The sequence below is a fragment of the Scyliorhinus canicula genome, chromosome 6 (assembly GCF_902713615.1).
Source record: "Scyliorhinus canicula chromosome 6, sScyCan1.1, whole genome shotgun sequence".
Classification (NCBI taxonomy): domain Eukaryota; kingdom Metazoa; phylum Chordata; class Chondrichthyes; order Carcharhiniformes; family Scyliorhinidae; genus Scyliorhinus; species Scyliorhinus canicula.
In genome coordinates, this window is record NC_052151.1 from 30,295,932 (window position 1) to 30,318,851 (window position 22,920).

Here is a 22,920-nt window from a genome sequence, read left to right on the forward strand (position 1 = left end):
TTTTAAACATTGGCACTTGACATTGAGAAGCAATGGCTAAAAATGAAATAAGCAACGAAAACAGCAAACACGATAAATATTAAAACCAATTGATTGGATGTGGTTTAGGGCACAACACATCTCATTGTTTTTTTGACCTTAATGAATTGATGTTGTTCAGAGCATCGTTTGAAGTATTAATGCCTGGAAACATACAGCAACTAATTTGTTTGCCTGACTATATCTGTCCATATGTTATAATGTGCTGCCCTTCTCAGATGTAATGTGTTTTGCAATTAGAAAAGATTCCCACGATCCAGTGATGGTGTCATCAAATTAACCCCCCGTACACTTCCCCTGAAGGCTATACTGTATTCATAATCTTCATCTAAAATCACTATTCATGCACTCCTACCATTCCGGCCGATAGATTCAACCCCATTCCCTGGACGTAATCAGTGCTGAGATGGGGGACAGAAGGATTAGTTCCCAAATACCTACTCCAATGATGGATAAGTGGTAGATATTAGGGTTTTCTTTATCCTTATTGCAGCCAGTCGACCACCAGACAGAAGGACATTTTCCACCTTCAGCAGCCTCTTTTTCATAGAATCATAGAAACCCTACTCGGCAGAAGGAGGCCATTCGGCCCATCGATTCTGCACCGACCATTTGAAAGACCACCCCACACAGATCCAATCCTCGACCCATCGCTGTAACCCCACCGAACCTTTACACACTCGGGGGGGGGGGGGGGGGGGGACCCACGCAGACACGGGGAGAACGTGCAAACTATGCATAGACAGTCACCCGAGGCCGGAATTGAACCCAAGTCCCTGGCGCTGTGAGGCAGCAGTGCTAACCACTGTGCCACCCCAAATGTATTGTTCTATGTACTTCTTCCCCATCCATATCCATTATGAATTGTGCATATAATCGTAATGCCCCTTTTACAAATTAGTTAGGCTGCCAGAAGTATGAAATATTGGCATTAATTTTGCAAATTCAGGTTACCTTTATTCCTCCCTTAAGGGCCTGTACTGTGCTGTAATGTTCTATGTCTTGTCTTTGTGAACAGAGTGTCAACACAATGGTGGTCCTGGAGAGTAATGGCAACCTGGTGCTGTACACTGGCATTATTCGGGTAAGTTAATATTTGCAATGTGTTGCCAGGCTCCACTGCTTCCTGTAAAGTGTAAAACCATTTACTTTCAAAGTAGATGTTGCACAGGTTTTGGGTGGACAGCGCTAAAAATAAAGTCTTGGGATTTATGCAAGATGTAAATAACGTTAGAAGCAATTCAGGGGTTTCCGAGACTAATACCAGCAATGGGCAGGTATTCTTATAAGGAAATGTTTCTCTGCTGGAGTTTAGAAGAGTAAGAGGTGATTTGATTGAAACAAGACCCTGAGTGGTGGATGCGGAGAAGATGCTTCCTCTTGTAGGAGAATCTAGAACCACCGGGTCACTATCGTAAAAATAAGGGGTCGCTCATTTAAGACCGAGATGAGGCATAAATCTTTTCTGAGAGTCGTGAGCCTTTGTAACTCCTCAAGAGGCACTAAAAGCAGAGTCTTCGAATACTTTTCGGGCAGAGATGGACATATTCTTTTTTGACACGGGGTGTGGGCAGGGGTGGTTGGTGACAGGTTTATCGGGGGTAAGCAGGAGTATGGGGTTGAGGTTGCAATCAGATTAACCACAATCTTATTGAATGGCGCAGCAGGCTTGAGGGGCCGAGTTTTCACAACCTCAGCTCTGAAGTGCTTTACGGCCAGTGAGGTACTTTGAGTTGTAGTCACTATTACAATGTAGGAAAACACCGCGGCCAAAATGTGCACAGTCATCTCCTCCAAACAGCAAAACAATAAAGACCAGTTGATCTCTTTTCATCTTGTGATATAGGTTGAAGAATAATATTTTTTTCTTTTTAAAAAATGAATTTAGAGTACCCAATTCATTTTTTCCAATTAAGGGGCAATTTAGCGTGGCCAATCCACTTATCCTGCACATCTTTGGGTTGTGGGGGCGAAACCCACGCAAGCACAGGGAGAACGCGCAAACTCCAGGTTGAAGGATACATGCTGGAATGGGATTTGAGCCTCCCCAACCTAACTCCACTTCAAGAATGATACTCTGTCCCCATGGCTGAAACAGATTTTGGTGCATAAATTGCATGCATATTTCCCGAGGCAAGTTGTTTGACACAGGCTATCTTTTTTTTTAGAAAAAAGAAATAAATCCTCCTAATTTTCTTCCCTTCGTCACCCCACCTTTCCACTTCCCTGAAGACTTTGACGTCCTTCCTGGTGTACCGTTCTACGGTTACCATGCATCCTTTACCATACTTCACTTGAATGGGCATTATGTGTGACAGTCAGTGTCGGCCAGCCATGCAGAACTGTGTCACAGCTGAGCCTGGTCCTGTGTCCTCATTTTCTGTTATGCATGCAGACGCCATCAGGTGTCACTGGGTAGCAATTTAAAGCAAGAGTTACAGCGCCAATGGAGGTCGGGGTAAAATCTAAAAATGCAGCCTTGCAATGCAACCAATTGATTGATTGATTTGACCTTGGTTCCCTGAACCGGCAAGAAGACACCCGCCCTTTGCTGAAAAATATTTTGCTAGCCCCTCCCCAACCCCCAATTGCTGCTTAACCGGATCTTCCAGAGTCACTGGAACCAGTGTAATGGTCCAAAATATTCTCAGCAACCTGCCACTGAGAGAATCTAGCCATCTCCCCATGACATTCAAAGGCATTACCATTGCTGAATTCCCCACTATCAACATTGACCAGAAACTGAACTGGACCAGCCATATAAATACTGTGGCTACAAGAGAAAGTCAGAGGCTGGGAATTCTACAATGAGCAACTCGCTTGTTGACTCCCCAAAGCCCTGCCACCATCTACAAGGCACAAGTCTGGAGTGTGATGGAATTCTCTCCACTTGACTGGATGAGCGAAGCTCCAACATGGCTCAAGAAGTTAACACCATCCCGGACAAAGCAGCCCGCTTGATTGGCACCCCAGCTTCAAACTTCTAATCCCTCCGCCACTGACCAGCAGTAGCAGCAGTGTGTACCGTCTATAAGATGCACTTCAGCAATTCATCAAGGGCCCTTTAACAGCACTACCCAAACCTGTGACCTCTACCACCTGGAAAGACGAGGACAGCAGATGCATGGGAACACCACCACTTGAATATTCCTCTCCAAACCACCGCTGACTTGGAACTTTGTAGCCTTTCCTTCACTCTCACTGGGTCAAAATCCAAACCTCCTTTCCTAGCAGCACTGTGGATGTACCTACACTGCAGTGGCTCAATGAGGTAGCTCGCCAACACCTTCCAAAGGGCACTTAGGGGTGGGCAATAAAACCTTGGTTAGCCAGTGATGCTAACTAATTCAATGTTCATTCTGTGAAAGAATAACAATTTAAAAAACATGAGGATTCCAACTTTGTCAGTGCCACTGACCTAAAATTGCTCCTTCTTCACAAAAATATCAGGGCTGTTCCTTTACCTGTCGGACTATACATCCTAGACATAAAACAGAAAATGCTTGAAAATCTCAGCCTGTCTGGCACCATCTCGAGAGACAGAGTTAACATTCTGAGTCCGTGTGACTCTTCAAGAGTTATCCTCTCCACAAAAGCTGCCAGACCTGAGTTTTTCCAGCATTTTCTGTTTTATTTCAGACCTTCAGCATTTGCAGTATTTTGCTTTCATCCTCGGCACACACTGTTCCTCAGCAAAACACTACAATTATAGTCAGCACATTCCAAAAATGCCTCTGTTATTTATGACTTTGTAAATTCGCATTTGAAACGTGTAAATTCTGTTTCTTTTTGAAGGTAGGAAAAGTGTTTATTGCTGGACTTCCAACTCCCTCACTATCGATGTCCAACACACTACCACGGCCTAGCACTCCGCTGGGCAGTATCAGCACCCCAGCTAGATCTTCAAGCAGACACCCTGGTACACTGGATGAGGCAAGTGTTTTGACAAGTTGTTCATCTAACATAATGCAATGTTGCTCTTCTCCGAAAGTGGGCAACCTCGGGATGCACACTGCCTATCCCATAAAATGACTAATGTTAATCGTTGAGTTCTGGATTATGCATCAGCCTATCGTGTAGCAATAGCCCACAAGCTTGTCATGTTTTCTTCTATCACCAGCCTAGATCCCAGCCTCCTCCTCACAAATAGGCATTAATTTTTCGGTCAATTCTATGATGTGAGTATCGAAACCGACAGCGCTGCTTCCGGAAAGCTTTCGCTCACATCATAATCTTTATTATTGTCACAAGTAGGCTTAAATTAACACTGCAATGAAGTTAGTGTGAAAATTCCCTAGTTGTCACACTCAGGCGCCAGTTCGGGTACACAGAGGGAGAATTCAGAATATCAAATTCACTTGACAAGCACGTCTTTCGGGACTTGTGGGAGGAAACCGGAGCACCCGGAGGAATCCCACGCAGACACAGGGAGAGCGTGCAGACTCCGCACGGAGTCCAAGCCGGGAATCGGACCTGGGACCTGGAGCTGTGAAGCAACAGTGCTAACCATTGTGCGTGTTTGAATGAGATAACCTCTCATTCTTCTAAACTCCAGGGAATAAAGGCTATTTAATTTTTTTATCATGGGTCAATTCCTCCATCTAGGAATTAGTTTGGTGAACCTTTATTGCACTCCCTCCATGGCAAGTGTATCTTTCCTTGGGTAATGAGACCAAAACTACGCACACTACTCCCGGTGTGGTTTCACCAAGGTTCCATATAATTGCAGTGAAACCGGGTGCTCCGGTTTCCTCCCACAGTCCAAAGATGTGCAGGTTAGGTGGATTGGTCATGCTAAATTGCCCTTAGTGTCCAAAATTGCCCTTAGTGTTGGGTGGGGTTACTGAGTTATGGGGATAGGGTAGAGGTGTTGACCTTGGGTAGGGTGTTCTTTCCAAGAGCCGGTGCAGACTCGATGGGCCAAATGGCCTCCTGCACTGTAAATTCTATGTAACTATGTAATGACACTGAGCTACTTAAACATAGAAACATAGAAAATAGGATTATGAGGAGGCCATTTGGCCCTTCGAGCCTGCACCACCGTTCATTATGATTATGCGTGATCATCCAACTCAGTAGCCTGATCCCCTTTACCCCAAATGCTATATCTGGTTGCATTCTGAAAATATACAATGTTTTGGCCTCAACTAGTTTCTGCGGTTATGAATTCCACAGGCTCACCACTCTTTGGATGAAGAAATTTCCCCTCACCTCAGTCCTACTTAAGGCGATAATAGGATAGATGACCAAAAACTTGGTCAAAGAGGTAGGTTTAATGAGGAAAGCGAGGTTGAAAAGCGTAAGGAGGGAGTCCAGAGCTTGGGGCCTAAGTAACTAACGGCATGGCTGCCGGCGGTGGAGCAATTATAATTCTGAGTGCATAAGAGGCCAGAATTAGAGATATCTCAGATGGTTAACTCAAAATATTTGCTGTTTTACCTGGTAGCTCTGCCCGATTTCTTGAAGTCAGGCTTTGTGGTATTACTGTTTGTGTGAGTGTTGGTCTACACTACTTGATAGCAAAATACCTTTCTATGGAGGACACTCGATATTTTGAAAGCCGTGTTTAAGACAAAATGGCCAATGGCAGAGTTTTGTGAGGAAATGATTATTAATTGGAGTTTGTTTTTTTTTTCAATCCGTAGGCTGTGTGGCCTTCCCCAGTCCCGGAGCTCAACGATTCCACAAAGATTCATGACTCGTTGTACATGGACGACTGCACTTTCCACCAGATTGGAACATACATTCACTCCCTGCGTGATCCTGTCCAAAACAGAGTCACACTGGTATGTTAGCGTTGTGGACCTGGCCAGTGTAAACATCGGCATTCTGGGTTTCCATCATTGGCTGGGAAAGCAGCTCAGTGGTGCTGAGAGTTTACTTCCAACAATCAGGGTATTGGACCCCTCCAACTGGAGATAGAATGTATAGTAATCTGGATCCTACTGCCCCAGCCTGTTGGGTGCTAGTTCATGTAACTGAGTTGCCCTTCAGCAATGCAATATGCACGAACTGGTGGGGTAAGAGTAACTCATTTGCACAGAGACCATACATTTAACTCAAACTCGTTTGAATATTTTTGTTTGCTTTTATAAAGTCCACCTAATGTGGAAATAAAGGAAATTTTACATTTCTGAAATGTGTTTCATGACCTCAGGATACCTCCAGCACTTTGCAACCAATGACACAGCTTTTCTTTTGAAGTGTAGTCTGTGTTGTATCTTAGGAAACGCAGCAGTCAATTTGCATACTGCAAGTTTCCACAATCTACAATGAGGCGAATGATGAGGTAAACTGTTGCTCGTTCTGGTGAGTGTGCTTTACACTCAATTGACTCTGTTTTATTACCTTGCTCTAGAGTCGCCAGGTATCTTTATGATACCACCACGAAGTTCAAGTGCTGATCAATGACTCAGTACACCAGTTAGTAAGGTTCAAATCAAAACACGTTTATTATATACACATTTAATCGCTATTCATGCATAAACACTACGAAACTAGACTATCTCTACACTACAGGTCAATACTTATCTTTGGAAAAGAACCCACTGGGTCAGGGAACAATGGCCTCTTGTTCAATCCTGGGGCTGCAGGCTTCCAACTGGTACGGACTAAGGGTCAGGAGCGCCTATCTCGTAGCGTGCGTTGACTGGACATTTACTTGTCGGTGTAGCTGTTAGCCAGGCCTCTCCTTCTCACGGTCAAGAGTTCTTCCAAGCTGCTAAGGTGTTCTGCTGGGAGGGCCGGCCAAGAGACTGAATTGAACTTAGGACTGTCTTTTATAGGCCCCAGGGGCTTCGCGCCCTTTTGGGCGGACCCCGTACCTGACTCCAATCGATTGGATCACGTACCAATCGATCGGTTTGAATTCCCCAATACTGGGGCTGATCGCTGGGCGTTCCTTGGGTGCTCGTTAGCTTCTTTTGTCTTGGACTCCTGCTGGCGCCGAGGAATCTGGCCCTGCTTTGACCGTTCTCGATTGTTACCATTGTGCCTGGGAATCGCTCATTAATATTCAGATTGCTGGTTTCAATGCTGTCTGCTTTCTGCAACTCGAATATACAGAAGAACTCTGCAAACTGCTTGTTTTCTTATACTGTCCAATTTTCCCTGTGTTCTTTGCGAATCTCCATTTTAAATCAGGAAGTGGCCAACCCAGGTGGCTACAAAACTATGGCCCATATCTGCCGTTCCCATGATAGTCGTATCCCAGAGCTACCCCAGGTGAGGTGCTGGGGGCTCCCTCTAAAGAGCCCACACACTGACAGCAGAGGAATTGCCTGTGAAGCTTCAACTTCCTTTGGCAATTAGCCTGTGTTTGGAAGCCTCTGAAACTCTGATTTAAATTGGCGATTTTGGATGGTTCCGACTCACTTTGCAGGATAGGTACCGAGAAAAGTTAGAAGAATTAAAACCAGTTGTGACTCCTGAGTCACTGAAGTGCTGACACTTCCAGCTCCCTCCTCCCCACCAGACCCCCCCCGACTGCCTCGTCCACCCCCGGCTGCCCTGTCCACCTCCTCACTCCCCCGTCCAACCCCCCGACTGCCCCGCCCATTGCCTGACTGCCCCACCTACCCTCACTAATCTTCGATTACACCTACTCTGCTACCCCCTCCAGCCCCCCCACCTCCCCATGACCCCGCCTACCTTACCCCCCTCCGGTTACCCTCTCCATCCCCACGGATATCCCATCCACCACCCCCACACCCTGCCTCCTGAGAGATAAGTAGTGGTCAGAACGGTGTGGGGAGAAGCTCCAATACTTTCAATGGTGCCCTGGAGATATTGTTCATGCAGTTGAGGGAACTAAGGGGATCTGGAGTTATCACTGCTGAAAGAGGGCAGCTCTGACAGTGCGGCATTCCATCAGTGTTGCACTGCCAGCCTAGACTTTGTGCTCAGATCCCTGGGGTGAAACCTGAGCCCACAACCGTCTTAACTCGGAGAAGACACGGAGCCGGACACAGCTCAGGCACTGCATGAAGGCCAGTTTAAATTGATGTTTAACTTCTGTTTGTTTTAAATAAAATCGGTCTTGTGTGTGTCTTCATACAATGATTCCTCTCCCAATCTTGAGTATTTTGTGATCTTTCTCTTCAGGAAATGAGTAATGGGAATTTAATTAGGATCACCACACCCGAAATAACAAACTCTCAGTTGGGTAAGGGCAAACGAATCTTAATATTTTTCCGTAAGAACTGTGTATTTAAGCATGTTTAATTATGTATGAAAATCGCAAACCTGTAACTAGATTTATGAAATAAGTAGCATTATGCAGTTGGTGCTAAATATTTCATTGAATGTTGCGGAAGAAGATTTATCAATAAAAAAACATTTTTTGTTTACCATCCAATAGTAAAAAAATGCTTGCAAGCAATAAGATATATCCTCCCGAAGGAGATAGCGGTGCAAGTTTTGATCAAGTGGTACAATGCATACAATGCACCTGGAGGGCCCAATTATCATTCAGAGTGGAACATGTTTGTGATCTGTCTTATGAACATGATGGGCTACAGCACAGACAGACTCATGTGGACACGCAATGTAAGTATGCTTTCGGAATGTAAACCGTGCCTGTTTTTGGGAATGTCGGACGGACAGATAACGAAAAGCACTCTCGTTTAACGCTGCATATTATTACAGTTTTTTTTTAAGATAACGTTTACGAAATGTAGCAGGTTGTCAATCTCCAGCAAGCACATAACCGACAATAAATTTGTCCTTGCAATTGAGGAGCCAGGATTGACAAAGATTATCGAAATGTGTGAAAAGTAATTTCAATCTAAAGCATGACCTAGAAGGTTCATTTAAAAACTCATTTATAGGGGTTTTTCAGACTCTCGATCTGCCATGCCCTACTCAGTGGGGAAGTCCCCCGTTACTGAGATTGCACTAAAAACTCCCTGGTTTTGGCGTTGATATTTTTGAAGGATGATTCTTGTTTCTAATTGGTTGCAAAGTGTTTGTTCTCAAAATATAAGAGGGGAGCAGCTGAGCAGTATTACACACGTCTGTCAGGATTTCCCTTTGGAACGGTTGGGCATGATAAAGGCACAAATCCTTTGTACTGACCAACATTGAAGTCATGCTGTTGATAATAATCTTTATTGTCACAGGTAAGCTTACCTTGCAAATGAAGTTACTGTGAAAAGCCCTAGTCGCCACATTCCGGCGCCTGTTCGGGCACACCGAGGGAGAATTCAGAATGTCCAATTCACCTAACAGCACGTCTTTCGGGACTTGTGGGAGGAAACCGGAGCACCCGGAGGAAACCAATGCAGACACAGGGGCGAATGTGCAGATTCCGCACAGACAGTGACCCAAGCCGGGAATCGAACCTGCGACCCTGGCGCTGTGAAGCCACAGTGCTTAACCACTGCGCTACCGTGCTGCCCAAAACTGTACAATTCCTTTACATAGGATATACAGTACAGGAACAGGATATTCAGCCCCACCTGTCCTTGCCAGCATTTATACTCCAAACAGTATTGATGCATTTATAATAATAATCTTTATTATTGTCACAAGTAGGCTTATATTAACACTGCAATGAAGTTACTGTGAAAATCCCCGAATCGCCACACTCCTGAGTACACTAGAATTCAGAATGTCCAATTCAACTAACAAGCACATCTTTCGGGACTTGTGGCAGGAAACCGGAGCACCCGGAGGAAACCTACACAGACACAGGGAGAACGTGCAGACCCCGCACAGACAGTGACCCAAGCGAGAATTGAACCAGGGACCGTGGCGCTGTGAAGTGACAGTGCTAGCCACCGTGCCGATGCCTCTCGTCACGCTGTTCTCCTCATGTGGAAACATTCTCTCTGTATCCACTCTATCAAAACCTTAAGAATACCTCCTTGGAGCGACCATACATTTAAAATAACTGGTAGTCCAGAGCTAACCACCACTTACACAGCTAAGGATTTAGACAAAATTACTGTTACTGAATGGTATTTGACTAAGTAATAGAGAAAGAAAAGGAAGAACGTATATTTTTACAGTGCGCTTCTTGTCTCTTGGATGTTCCAGAGCACTTGACTGCCAATTAAGTACTTTTGAAGTATTGGCAATGTGCAGAAAACTCAGCAACCAAATTGTGCTCAGCAAGTTCCCATGAATGTCAATGTGACATGACCAAATTATCTGTCATTTACCGGGTGCTCCGGTTTCATCCCACAAGAGCTGAATCATGCCTGGCAGCACTGAGCAGTGTAACTGGAGAATTAGCAGTGAGAAATTCTGACCATTTGAGGCTGTTGGCCAATGTTATCCCACTGCAGCAACATGATGCATCAGAACACAAGTTCCCTGTGCGCACTCAGCTCTGACACTTATGGGTGTCAGCCCTGCTCTGAGACAATGACAACTTACATTTACATAACACCTGCAACATAGTAAAACATCCCACGGCACTTTGAGATGGGCAAACAATCTAGTTTTGCACCACGGCAGTATTGAGGGAGTGTTGCTTGTCAGAAAAAAACATTCTTCGGGCAGCTCCTAAATCGTGTCACTGACTGCCTGTTGAGTGGAAATTAGTCTATCCAATAGCACTATTGGAAGAAAAGCAATCGGATTCCTTAGCCAACATTTTTCACTTGACCAATGCTGTCAAAACCATACGAGATAGTCGTTGAGCTCATTGCTGCTTTGGGATTCTTTCCTGAATATTTGTGCACTGTGTTTGATTGTATGGGCAACACTTTGACACATTTTGGAGCTGTGTACAAGTACTCTGAACGCAAGTCTTTCTTTTCCACGTGTAGAGCCCTTCCATTTTCCATCGGAACTAGATGAGGGTAATGCATAACACAGTAAAATGGAACACTGATCACTAAAATCAGAAAAAGACCCACCTTTTATGCGTCATGGGGCACAGTGGTTAGCGCTGCTGCCTCACAGCGCCAGGGACCCGGGTTCAATTCCGACCTCGGGTGACTCTGCATGCTGGAGTTTTTTTTTCTTTTTTATAAATTTAGAGTACCCAATTCTTTTTTTTTCCAATTAAGGGGCAATTTAGTGTGGCCAATCCACCTACTCTGCACATCTTTGGGTTGTGGGGGCGAAACCCACGCAAACACGGGGAGAATGTGCAAACTCCACATGGACAGTGACCCAGAGCCAGGATCGAACTTGGGACCTCGGCGCCGTGAGACAGCAATGCTATCCACTGTGCCACCTTGCCCCTGTGTGGTGGAGTTTGCACATTCTCCCCATGTCTGTGGATTTCCTCCGGGTGCTCTGGTTTCCTCCCATGCTAAATTGTCCCTTAGGGTGGGGTTGCAGGAATAAAGCGGGCGATTGGGCCTCGGTCGGGTGGTCTCTCAAAGGGTCGTTGCCGAATGGCCTCCTTCTCCACAGTAGGGATTCTGTAATCAATAATCTTTGTGAAGGTAAAGCTATAACACTGAGTTACTAATGGCTGGATAGATATTGAAAATCTTTGGAAGGAAGGGAGACATTGGCAGAAACTTTTTAAAGCGCTATTTGTTAACAACCCAATGCTTTTGTGAGAAGTAGCAGTGGAAGCGCATAAAGGGTTGTTGGGTGAAGAAAAATATGAAGAGTATGGGGAGAGGGTAGGGAGATCTGACTTGGTGGATAACCACCCGAGAGCTGGTAAATGCATGATGGGCTGAAGGACATTCTTCTCTATGAAATTCCAAGATTATATAACATGTGCATGAGGGCAGAGTTTGGCTTTTATGATCATATTTGCCTTTGCAACACCACAATTTGCATCCCCAACATAAAGACTTGCGCAAGTGTAAGATCTGTCGACAAATATAATCCCTTGGGTGCGTTTGTCCATTTAAATGCGTGAAAGAAATTTGCTTTGATGGAGTACCTCAACACAGCATTAAAGTAATGGAATCATAGAATGATGGCTTCAACGCAAAGGAGTCCTTTTTTTTTTTTTAAATTTAGATTACCCAATTATTTTTTCCAATTAAGGGGCAATTTAGCGTGGCCAATCCACCTACTCTGCACATTTTTGGGTTGTGGGGGCGAAACCCACGCAGACACGGGGAGAACGTGCAAACTCCACACGGACAGTGACCCAGAGCCGGGATCGAACCTGGGACCTCAGCGCCGTGAGGCGGTTGTGCTAACCACTAGGCCACCGTGCTGCCCTTCAAAGGAGTCCTTTTGGCCTTGTGTATGTGTGCCAGCTGTCTGCAAGAACAATTCAAATGGTGCCACGGCGGTGCCTTTTCCCGGAAAACCTTACCTCTTCAGATAATTATCCAACTCTCTTTTTGAAAATATTCCCGATCCAAACTACTCACCTCGTCAGATTGTTTTCCCTCATTTCGCTGTTGCTTTGCCAGTCACGCTAAGTCGGTGCTCTTGGTCCTCAATCCTTCCACCAACAAAAGTGTAAGGAACAGGAGTAGATGGCCTGTTGGGCCTGCTCTGTCAGTCCATGTGATCGTGGATGAGGGTCCAGAAATCTGGCTCTCAACCTTAAATATATTCAATGATGGAGAATCCACAACGCTCTGGGGTAAAGAATTCCGAATATTCTCTACGGAAGGCTGTAAAGTGCCTAATCGGAAGATGAGATGCAGTTCTTCCAGTTTGCGTTGGGTTTCACTGGAACATTGCAGCAGGCCAAGAGCGGAAATGTGGGCATGAGATCAAGGCGCTGAATTGAAATGACAAGCGACAGGAAGGTTGTGGCCACCTTGCGGACTGAGTGAAGGTGTTCCGCAAAGCCAAAGTTTAGTCTCCCCAGTGTAGAGGAGGCCACATTGGGAACAGTGAATACAGTAGACCAAATTGAAGGGGGTGCAAGTGAAACACTGCGTCACCTGAAAGGGGTGTTTGGTGCCTTGGAATGTGAGGAGGGAGGAGATAAAGGAGCAGGTGTTTCTCCTACGATTGCAAACGAAGAAGCCATGTGAATAGGTTCAGGAGTTTAGGCGATGGAGGAGTGGACCAGGATGGCACGGAGGCAGTGGTTGGTCTCTGAGGATTTAGTGGTGTTTAGATGTTTAGTGGTGGCATCATGTTCGAGTTGGCGGAAATGGCGGAGGATGATCCTTTGAATGACGAGGCTGATGCCATTAAAGTGAGGACAAGGGGGACCCTATCATGGTTTTGGAAGGGAAGGCGGGATGAGGGAGGACGTTTGGGAGATGGGTCAAATCCAGTTGATTGTCCTGTTAAACACTTGTTAAGGCACATGTGCCAGAAGTGCTATTTTTGAAGTTTTTTTATTTGATTTGATTTATTGTCACATGTATTAGTATACAGTGAAAAGTATGGTTTCTTGCATGCTGTACAAACAATGCATACCGTACATAGGGAAGGAAGGAGAGACTGCAGAATATAATGTTACAGTTATAGGATGTAGAGAAAAGATCAACTTAATGTCCATTATGAAGAGGTGGCACCGTTGGAACAAATGCGGCGGAGACTGGGAGAGTGGGATGGGGTCCTAACAGGGAGCTGGGTGGGAGGAGCTTCAGTCAAGATCGTGTTGGGCGTTGGTGGGTTTGTAATGATATTGGTGGTCAGTCTATCACCAGAAATGGAGACAGAGAGTTCAAGGAAGGGAAGTGTCAGAGATGGACCATGTGAAGGTGAAAGAGGGGGTGGACATTGGAAGCAAAGTCAATCTGTTTTTCCAGGTCAAGATGAGAGCATGAAGCGGCAGTGATAGTCATAGTCATCAGTGTAATGGAAAAAGAATAGTGGGAAGGGGCCCGACTACGACTGGAACAAGGAGTGTTCAACATAGCCCACAAAAAGACAGGCATAACTACAGCCCATGCAGGTACCCATCGCCACACGTTTTATTTGCCGGAAGTGAGACAAGTTAAAGGAGAAATTGTTGAGTGACAGAACAAGTTCAGCCAGGCAGAGGAGAGTGGTTGTGTTTGGGGATTGTTCAGGCCTCTGCTCAAGGAACAAACGGAGAGCCTTCAGACCCACCTGGTGGGGGATGGAGGGTTAGGGTTAGGAGGGGTTGGATGTCCATTGTGAAGAGGAGGCGTTTAGGGCCAGAGGGCTGGATAATTGTCGATATGATGTTGGGCGTGATGTAGGTGGAAAGAGACTTGGACAAGGCGAGAGAGGATGGAGTCAATATAGGAAGAAATTAGTTCTGTTGGGCAGGACCAGGCTGACACAATGGGTCTATTAGGACAGGTCGCTTTTCACAGTAACTTCATTGAAGCCTACTCGTGACAATAAGCGATTTTCATTTCATTTCATTTTTCATTTTCATAACCATAATCACCTCTCATTCTTCTAAACTCCAGAGAACAGAGACCCAATTTATTCTGCTCCACATCATAGGAGAACCCTCTCATCCCAGACACCAACTGAATGAAGCTCCACTGTAACGCCTCCAATATCCTATCTTAAATATGGAGACCCAAACTGCACACAGTATTCGAGGTGTAATCACACCAAAGCCATATACAATTATAGCAAGACTTTATACTCCAATCCACTTGCAGTAAAGACCAATACCCCCCCCCCCCCCCCCCCAGCCCCATATAATTATAAATATAGCTCAAAATGCTAATTTTGGGGTGTAGTGACCATTGAAAATTGGTCTAATGCTGTTGTGGTGCTGTCATTTTATTTTTTATAAACACAACTAATAAAATGTCTTTTAACTCACACAGCTTGATTTAGAAGGTTCACTGTCCCCTGTAATTGCTGCAAAAAAAGCCAGGCCGTCGGAAATTGGCTCGGATGAGGTAAGGAAATTAAACCTTTCAACAGGAAACAATGTATAATGTATTGTTTTGCTGGGAAGCGATATTCCAACTGCAACTTGAAGCGTGGAGCATCCTGGTGGTATTATACTGGACTCGCAGCCTAAAGATCTTAAATTCAAATTGTGCCTCTGGTCATTTGTGGTCGAAACACTGGATTATTGCAAACACCCAAATGGCCAATTAATATCCTTCAGGAAAGTACACTTCTACACAATCTGACCTATTTGTTACTCCAGGCTCACTCAATGATTGAACTTGAATGAAAGTCGGAAATGGACAATAGAAATTGCCTTGTCAGTGTTCCAAAAAGAGAGAAAGGCATTTAAGTAAATATAGATGGGGAAACCCATTTTAGTTAATTCACCGAGGAACACCTGCATCCAACTCTATCTTTAATGATTTCAAACGCTTTTGTGCAACCACTCAATTGGAGGCCCATTTCAAATGTTGCTCACTCTTGGTGTCATGATGTTGGAAGTTCCTTTTGCAACTTTTTTGTGAATGGTGCCTTTTCTGCATTAATGCGTCTTTGTGCGGTATTGTTTTTTTTTATTGATTGTTTTGGTTTTGCTGGCTGGGCCAGCATTTATTGGACATCCCTCATTGTCATTGAGAAGGTGGTGGTGTACTGAGTTTTTGAACGGCTGTGTTGTAGGGGCACCCACAGTGTTGATTGGAAGGGAGTTCCAGGATTTTGACCCAGCGACAGTGAAGGAACGATGATGTAGTCAGGGTGGTGAGTGGCTTGAAGATGGTGGTGTTCCCCCATACATCTGATACCCTTGTCCTTCCAGGTTGTAGAGGTTGCAAGTATGAAAAATGTTGTCAAAGGAGCCTTGGTGAGTTCTTGAAGTGCATTTTGCAGATGGCAGACACTATGTTGGTGATGGAAGGGGCACATTTTGAAGGTGGTGGGCAGGGTGCCAATCAAGTAAGCTGCTTTGTCCTGCTGTTGGAGCTGCACTTATCCAGCCAATTGGATTTTGTTTATTGTCACGTGTACCGAGGTACAGTGCAAAGTATTTTTCTGCGAGCAGCTCAAGAGATCATTAAGTACATGAAAAGAAAAGGAAATAAAAGAAAATACATAATAGGGCGACACAAGGTACACAATGTAACTGCATAAACACTAGCATTGGGTGAAGCATGCAGGGGTGTAGCGTTAATCAGGTCAGTCCATAAGAGGGCCGTTTAGGAGTCTGGTAACAGCGGGGAAGAAATTGTTTTTGAGTCTGTTTGTGCGTGTATCTCCTGCCCGATGGAAGAAGTTGGAAGAGTGAGTAAGCCAGGTGGGAGGGGTCTTTGATTATTCTGCCCGCTTTCCCCAGGCAGTGGGAGGTGTAGATGAAGTCAATGGATGGGAGGCAGGTTTGTGTGATGGACTGGGCTGTGTTCACGACTCTCTGAAATTTCTTGAGGTCTTGGGCCGAGCAGTTGCCGTACCAGGCTGTGATGCAGCCAGATAGGATGCTTTCTATTGAAGAATATTCCATCATACTACTGACTTATGCCTTGTAGATGGTGGACAGGATTTGGGGAGTCAGTTACTCTCCACAGAATTCCCAGCCTCTGACCTGCTCTTGTAGCCACAATATTTATATGGCTGGTCCAGTTCAGTTTCTGGTCAATGGTAACCTCTAGCATATTGATAGTGGGGGATTCTGTGATGGTAATGCCATTGAATGTCATGGGGAGATGGTTCGATTTTTCTTGTTGGAGATGGTCATTGCCTGGCACTTGTGTGGCACAAATGTTACTTGTCACTTTTCAGCCACTGAAGATTGCCCAGGCCTCGCTGCAATTGGGCATGGACTGCTTCAGTATCTGAGCTGTTGTGGTTAATGTTGACCATTGTGCAGTCACCTGTGAGCATCCCCACTTCCGACCTTATAATGAAGGGAAGATCATTGGTGAAACATCTATGCTGGGAGTCTCACATTTCCTCTAGTTACTGACCATGCGGCTCCACAATTGCAGAACTCAGGACGTTGGTTCACCTACTTTGCATAAGAAAAATGTCCTTGCACATTTAACATCAGTGGTTCCAGTCTCCCTAGCCACATGTTTGCACTGAATGAAAGTGATAAGTTAAGCCTGTTGTACAAGATAGATATCGACACAACAATGACGCATGTTGGCTGGAGTGTAATTCAGATTGAAAATTCATTGATCACATTGGAGGAGCAAAACAATTGGCACCAGAAAGGTAAATTTGCTATTGGAAAGGCCTTGAGAAACCGTACATGCTCGCGATCATGCAAGGCCAATGGTGGCACCCCTAACAGCAGTTCTTGAAAAAAGAGACTTTTATCATTTATACTTTTATCTCGGGAAGTTGCGGAGTTGTATGATGTATGCTGGACTTATTAAAATATTTTATTTTTAGGACTGGGAATACCTGCTTTCGTGTGACTATCATCATAATTTTGAATCTCACCTTTTGGCCAACGCTCTGCATTTAGACCCTTTGGAGGGGTTGCATCCCAAAGAAGAGATATTTCCGAACCTTGGCCTGGACTCAACAACGCTGCTTTTCGGCCACATTCCTGCCATTTTCTTTGTGCTGCACTTGATCTATGAGGAGCTGAAACTGGATAATCTGATGAGGGAAGGTGCACGTTCACTTGTCATTCTTCTGTATCAGCTGGCAAGGTAAATATAAAACTGGCCCCTTCAAAGAAACCGGGGAGGACTGATTTATGTTAAGGCCACAAGACTTCCTTTTAATGTAAATTTCAGATTGGCGCTGGACGAAATTGCACTTGAGCTAATACGCTTCACCCGTGTTCCCACATGTGTCCCATGTGTGTGTGTGTTGTGTTTAATTTATTACCTCTGATCACACCCGCCACCAGTGACCGAACTGTAATTGTGTCGAATCTTCATCTTAGTCCTGGATTTATCGTACAACGAAGGATATTGTTAAACTAGAAAGAGTGCAGAAGAGATTTACGAGGATGGTACCAGGACTTGATGATCTGAGTTATAAGGAGAGGCTGGATAGGATGGGACTTTTTTCCCTGGAGCGTAGGAGGCTTAGGGGTGATCTTATAAAGATCTATAAAATAATGAGGAGCATAGATAAGATAGATAGTCGATATCTTTTCCCAAAGGTAGAGGAGTCTAGAACTAGAGGGCATAAGTTTAAGGTGAGAGGGGAGAGATACAAAAGAGACCAGAGGGGAAATTTCTTCACAAAGAGGGTATTGAGCATCTGGAATGAGCTGCCAGAGGCAGTGGTAGAGGCGGGTACAATTTTTTCCTTGAAAAAGCAGTTAGACAGTTACATGGGCAGGATGGGTATAGAGGGATGTGCATCAAATGCGGGAAAGTGGGACTAGCTCAGTGATAGAAACTGGGTGGCATGGACAAGCTGGGCTGAAGGGCCTGTTTCCATGCTGTAAACATCCAAGACTCTAAAACAGGAAGATCATTGAGGATGAGGAAGGCCCATTGACCCATCTTCGTTTACCCACTCAGAATTACCCTAGATCTTTTTGCGTGGGGGGGGAACGGTATTTGCATATTTTTTCACTCAAGGGGCTGCCGTCAATGAGCAAGTCTCAGAAAGAGGCAGCAGGGTAGCATGGTGGTTAGCATAAATGCTTCACAGCTCCAGGGTCCCAGGTTCGATTCCCGGCTGGGTCACTGTCTGTGTGGAGTCTGCACGTCCTCCCCCTGTGTGCGTGGGTTTCCTCCGGGTGCTCCGGTTTCCTCCCACAGTCCAAAGATGTGGGGGTTAGGTGGATTGGCTATGCTAAATTGCCCGTAGTGTCCTAATAAAAGTAAGGTTAAGGGGGGGTTGTTGGGTTACGGGTATAGGGTGGATACGTGGGTTTGAGTAGGGTGATCATGGCGCGGCACAACATTGAGGGCCGAAGGGCCTGTTCTGTGCTGTACTGTTCTATGTTCTAAAGAGGAGTTTGGCACACAAACAAACTCAATTTCACAGCAAAATTTTGAGATATAAGGAAATAAATAATTGCTGAGCAAAAAGTACAGCAATATTCTTACAAATAGAAAAAAAGCAACAAAAATAGCCAGTGTGTGAGAGGGTCGGTGTATGTGGGTGTATGTGTTGGTGTCCAACACGAAGAGTGAGTGAGAAACCTCAAACTGGGCGTAAGGCAGACTTCAACTCTTCCCCTACACATTCGGTCTCCCACTCCCACCCACTGCATCTCTTCCACCTATCCATCTGCTCCCATCCACCGACTCACTCACTGCCATCCCCACGCACCCTGTCTGCCTCTCTCTGTCCACGGCACCTGCACATACACACTCACTGCCAGCCCTTGCCCTCCCGGGATTCTCACCCAGGCCTTGCCCTTCCGGGATTCCCACCCAAAGCTGCTGTTCGAGGGCTTTGGCCAGAAGTTGCTGTTTAATTTTCCTCTGCCTGTCAGCCCTCAGCACATTCACCCATGTTGTATGTTGTGTTCGCTGCTCCTCCAATCAAACATTTTTTGACTCACTCGTTTACTACTGATAGGCTCACCAGTTTGCCTGTCAGAAGCAAAAGCGGTAGAGAAGTGGCCCATGATTGGAGGAGCAGCTTCAAGAATAATCTTCCTTTGAAACACACCTGATTGACCGGCATTTTGAAAACTGGTGCCGGGGGCCACACAGAGGAACTTTGCAGGCTCCTTTGATGTAGTTTGGGAAAGCCTGTCTTAAAGTGCAGTCGCTGCTGTTGTGCGGACCGGGACAGTAGCCATTTGCACAGGAGAAGGTCAACCAAAAAGAAATGAGATGAATGGCTAGTCTTTTTTTTTAATGAAGTGGAGGGGAGGTGATTGAATAGTATTAAAGGACCTTTAACATTGCCTGACCAAACAGATATGATGGCAGCTTGGTTTAGCATTTCATCCGAACGATGGTATCTCCGAACTGTGCAGCACTCCCTCAGTCCTGCAAGTGTTGGAATAGCTTTTAAGCTCAAGCCCTGAAGCAGGGATCAAAGCCACAATTTTATAACCAAAAAAGGGGGAGTACTCAAAACTGTACCCGGCTGACCCAACATTACAGAATCATAGAACCTCTACAGTGCAGAAGGAGGCCATTCGGCCCATCGAGTCTGCACCGACCCTTGGAAAGGGTACCCTACCTATCCCTGTAACCTAGTAACCCCACCTAACCTTTTGGACACGAAGGGGCAATTTAGCATGGCCAATCCACCTAATCTGCACATCTTTGGACTGTGGGAGGAAACCGGAGCACCTGGAGGAAACCCACGCACACACGGGGAGGATGTGCAGACTCCGCACAGACAGCGACCCAAGCCAGAATCGAACCTGGGACTCTGGAGTTGTGAAGCAATTGTGCTATCCACAATGCTACCGTGCTGCCCTTCCATCTTTTATCCCTCTTTTTTTATCTGATCAGTACCAGGTTGAGTGGAACAGTGATGGGATCATCCACGTATATGCAGAATGAGAACTCAATGTTTCACGCAGTCACTGTGTTATGTCGTGCATGTTACCTCAGCCTAAGTGAAAATCAGTTATTTGGTTCATTATTTGAATAGAGATTTCAAACCTCAGAAACTCTTGCATAAACCAAGAATCGTTAATAAAAGGGACACATCGATACTTGTTGTCATGCACGCATCAGGACATTTGCAAGATTATCAAATGTAAAGGAAAAACAATTTATACTTCATGAGAAGAAGGTGCTGAGTGGTTGGCAAGTGGACTTTGATCGGTAGGGATGTTGCCATGGAGATTACACCAGTTAACTGTTGAGGGGTTGGTTTAGCACAATGGTCTAAACAGCTGGCTTGTAATGCAGAACAAAGCAGCAGCGCGGGTTCAATTCCCATACCGGCCTCCTGTACAGGTGCCGGAATGTGGTGACTAGGGGCTTTTCACAGTAACTCTGTTGAAGCCTATTCGTGACAATAAACGATTATTATTATGACTGCCAGTTAAATGCCAAGCTTTGTTTAAATTCAAACCAGGTAGGCTGGTTCTTGGAAAAGCATTGCCTTGGGGATTTTAAAATACCTCGAATTTGAACAGAGCGTGACAATGTAGGTCGTTCTGGGTGAGTGTGCTTAACACTCAATTTGGCTGTTTCTTTTCTAAGCTCTGGAGTCGGCAGGTGTCGTTAAGACACTGCCACAAGCTTCAAGGTGAAGTTCAAAGCAATAAAACCATACACCAATTAGTAAGTCCAAACAACTGAGTTTATTATAATACAATTATAATAACTACCCATGCACGCGCTAAAAGGATTAAACTTATTCCTACCGCTAAATGAACTAATACTTATCTCGAAGGAACTGCTGGGTCAGGGAATAAGGCCTCTTACTCTGCTCTGGTCTGCAGACTTCAGGTTGGTATCAGTTAAAAGGGGTCAGGAGTGCCTATCCCTGGTAGCGATCGTTGTGACGCACTTACTTGTTGGCGGCTGCTGTTCGAACCCTCTCCTCTCTCTCGTTCAAGATCTTCTTGGCAAAGGCTGGTCCACGGAGGAGTGTTGGTCAAAGAGAGAGAAGGGCTGGAGGGCTGGATCAGAAGACTGAACCATGTGTGGGACCTGTCTTTTATAGGTCCCAGGGGATCCGTGCCCCTTTGGGCGGACTCCCTTACCTGCTTGGAATCGATTGGGTCTCTTCCCAATCGATATGTTTGAACCCCCCAATCATGGGGCAGTTCCTCGGTCACTGGGGCGGTTCTTGGGACTTATTGTTTTGGGCTTCTCTGGCGCCGAAAGGTTTGGCCTTCCATTCAATGTATCGATCTGTGTTTAACTTGTTTCCATTGTATCTGGGGATCGCCCGGTATCGCCTCATTAGTATGTTAACTGGTTTCTTTTCACAGTGCTGTCTGGTTTCTGCAGCAGTCAAAACTGGTTTCTGCAGCCGTCCCAATATACAAGCGCTTTGTAAGCTGCTTGCTTTACAACATGTCCATTTTCCCTGCATTCCTTGCAATCTTCCATTTTGTGTTGGGCAGTGACCACCCCAGGTGGCTACACTCCCTCCTTGTGATCCTCATGAGAAATCATGAAGGATCACCTAGGTACGGTGTCTTTGGGTCCCCTGACCTCAGCGAGTTCCATGGCTTCTATTCTTTCCTCAACTATGGCAAAAAAATTTTAACTAACATTTTCTGATTCCCGCTATGTCAAAGGGGACATGCATTACCAATTCGAATCGGGAACCTCTAACTATCTCAATAAACTATTCTCATCTCACATTTAAAACATCCTATAACATTCTAAACCCTTAATCATTCACACAACAGCATCTTTACATTTCATTTTCTGACTCGGCAGTCGAGCGCAGAACATTATAATACATCCGCAATAATCTTTATTTACAGATCGTATCAAAATTAAATCTTTTATTATACATCAAGGGGTTTGGGGGATTGGTGGAATCCGAAAATAGGGGATTGTATTCTGTAAATGGTTGAGGCGCAAGAGCGGGAGGCTCTCCTTCTCCATTTCCTCAACCGGAGGGTCTGCACTATGATGCAGACAACTGCAATCACCAAAAGTGATTCAATGACGTACGAAAGTGAGTACCAGTTCATGAATTTGGTGCACCAGGTCTGGTCCTTGCTGTTCATTACTGGGCTTTGAGAAGTCAGTGTGTGGGAAACATTAACGGCGGGGGTCATAGGGGAAAAATGGTTTGCGTCCGCGCGCAAAAGTACAAAAACAGTAGCTAAAAGCATGTAGTTCTTCATCGTGGTCTTCTTCCTTCTCTTCCTTCTGTCCTTTTGTATTGCAGATCTTGCTCTGATCCTTCCTTCGATCGTTCGAAAGCTATGGGATCAAGCACAGTATCTGTCAATAATTCGTTTAATACCTGTAATGTTAGTGTATCTGTCCTCTCATTCCAATTGTCCCTTAAATGAATGGCCAAGTCACACCCTGTGACTCCCCTCATTTTTTTTTTTCAAAAGCGAATTTAGGACCAGACATACACCTAACAACTGTGCCACTGCGAGTCGTCTCGTAGGTTTTGCGATTTACCATCCGAATGTTCCTGGATGTAAATAGCATATGGGATGGCGGCCAAAGGGCTACCTTAAACAAAAATGAAACCAAAGTTTAGAAACGAAAAGGTCGAATGAGTTGCGTATGGGCCGCGATGGGTAAGAGTTGTATGGGATCCCCGGGT

General features: G+C 45.3%; 1 protein-coding gene across 1 annotated transcript in view; it reads left to right on the forward strand.

Moving 5' to 3' along the window:
- The window catches only part of anapc1 (anaphase promoting complex subunit 1), a 309,365-nt gene that overhangs the window by 40,014 nt on the left and 246,431 nt on the right, over nucleotides 1-22,920 (forward strand). Inside the window, exons 13-19 of the mRNA XM_038799110.1 lie at nucleotides 1,058-1,123; nucleotides 3,835-3,972; nucleotides 5,685-5,825; nucleotides 8,143-8,203; nucleotides 8,399-8,586; nucleotides 14,691-14,765; nucleotides 17,173-17,438. Coding sequence (XP_038655038.1) covers nucleotides 1,058-1,123; nucleotides 3,835-3,972; nucleotides 5,685-5,825; nucleotides 8,143-8,203; nucleotides 8,399-8,586; nucleotides 14,691-14,765; nucleotides 17,173-17,438 — 935 coding nt within the window. The remainder of the gene's footprint in view (nucleotides 1-1,057; nucleotides 1,124-3,834; nucleotides 3,973-5,684; nucleotides 5,826-8,142; nucleotides 8,204-8,398; nucleotides 8,587-14,690; nucleotides 14,766-17,172; nucleotides 17,439-22,920) is intronic.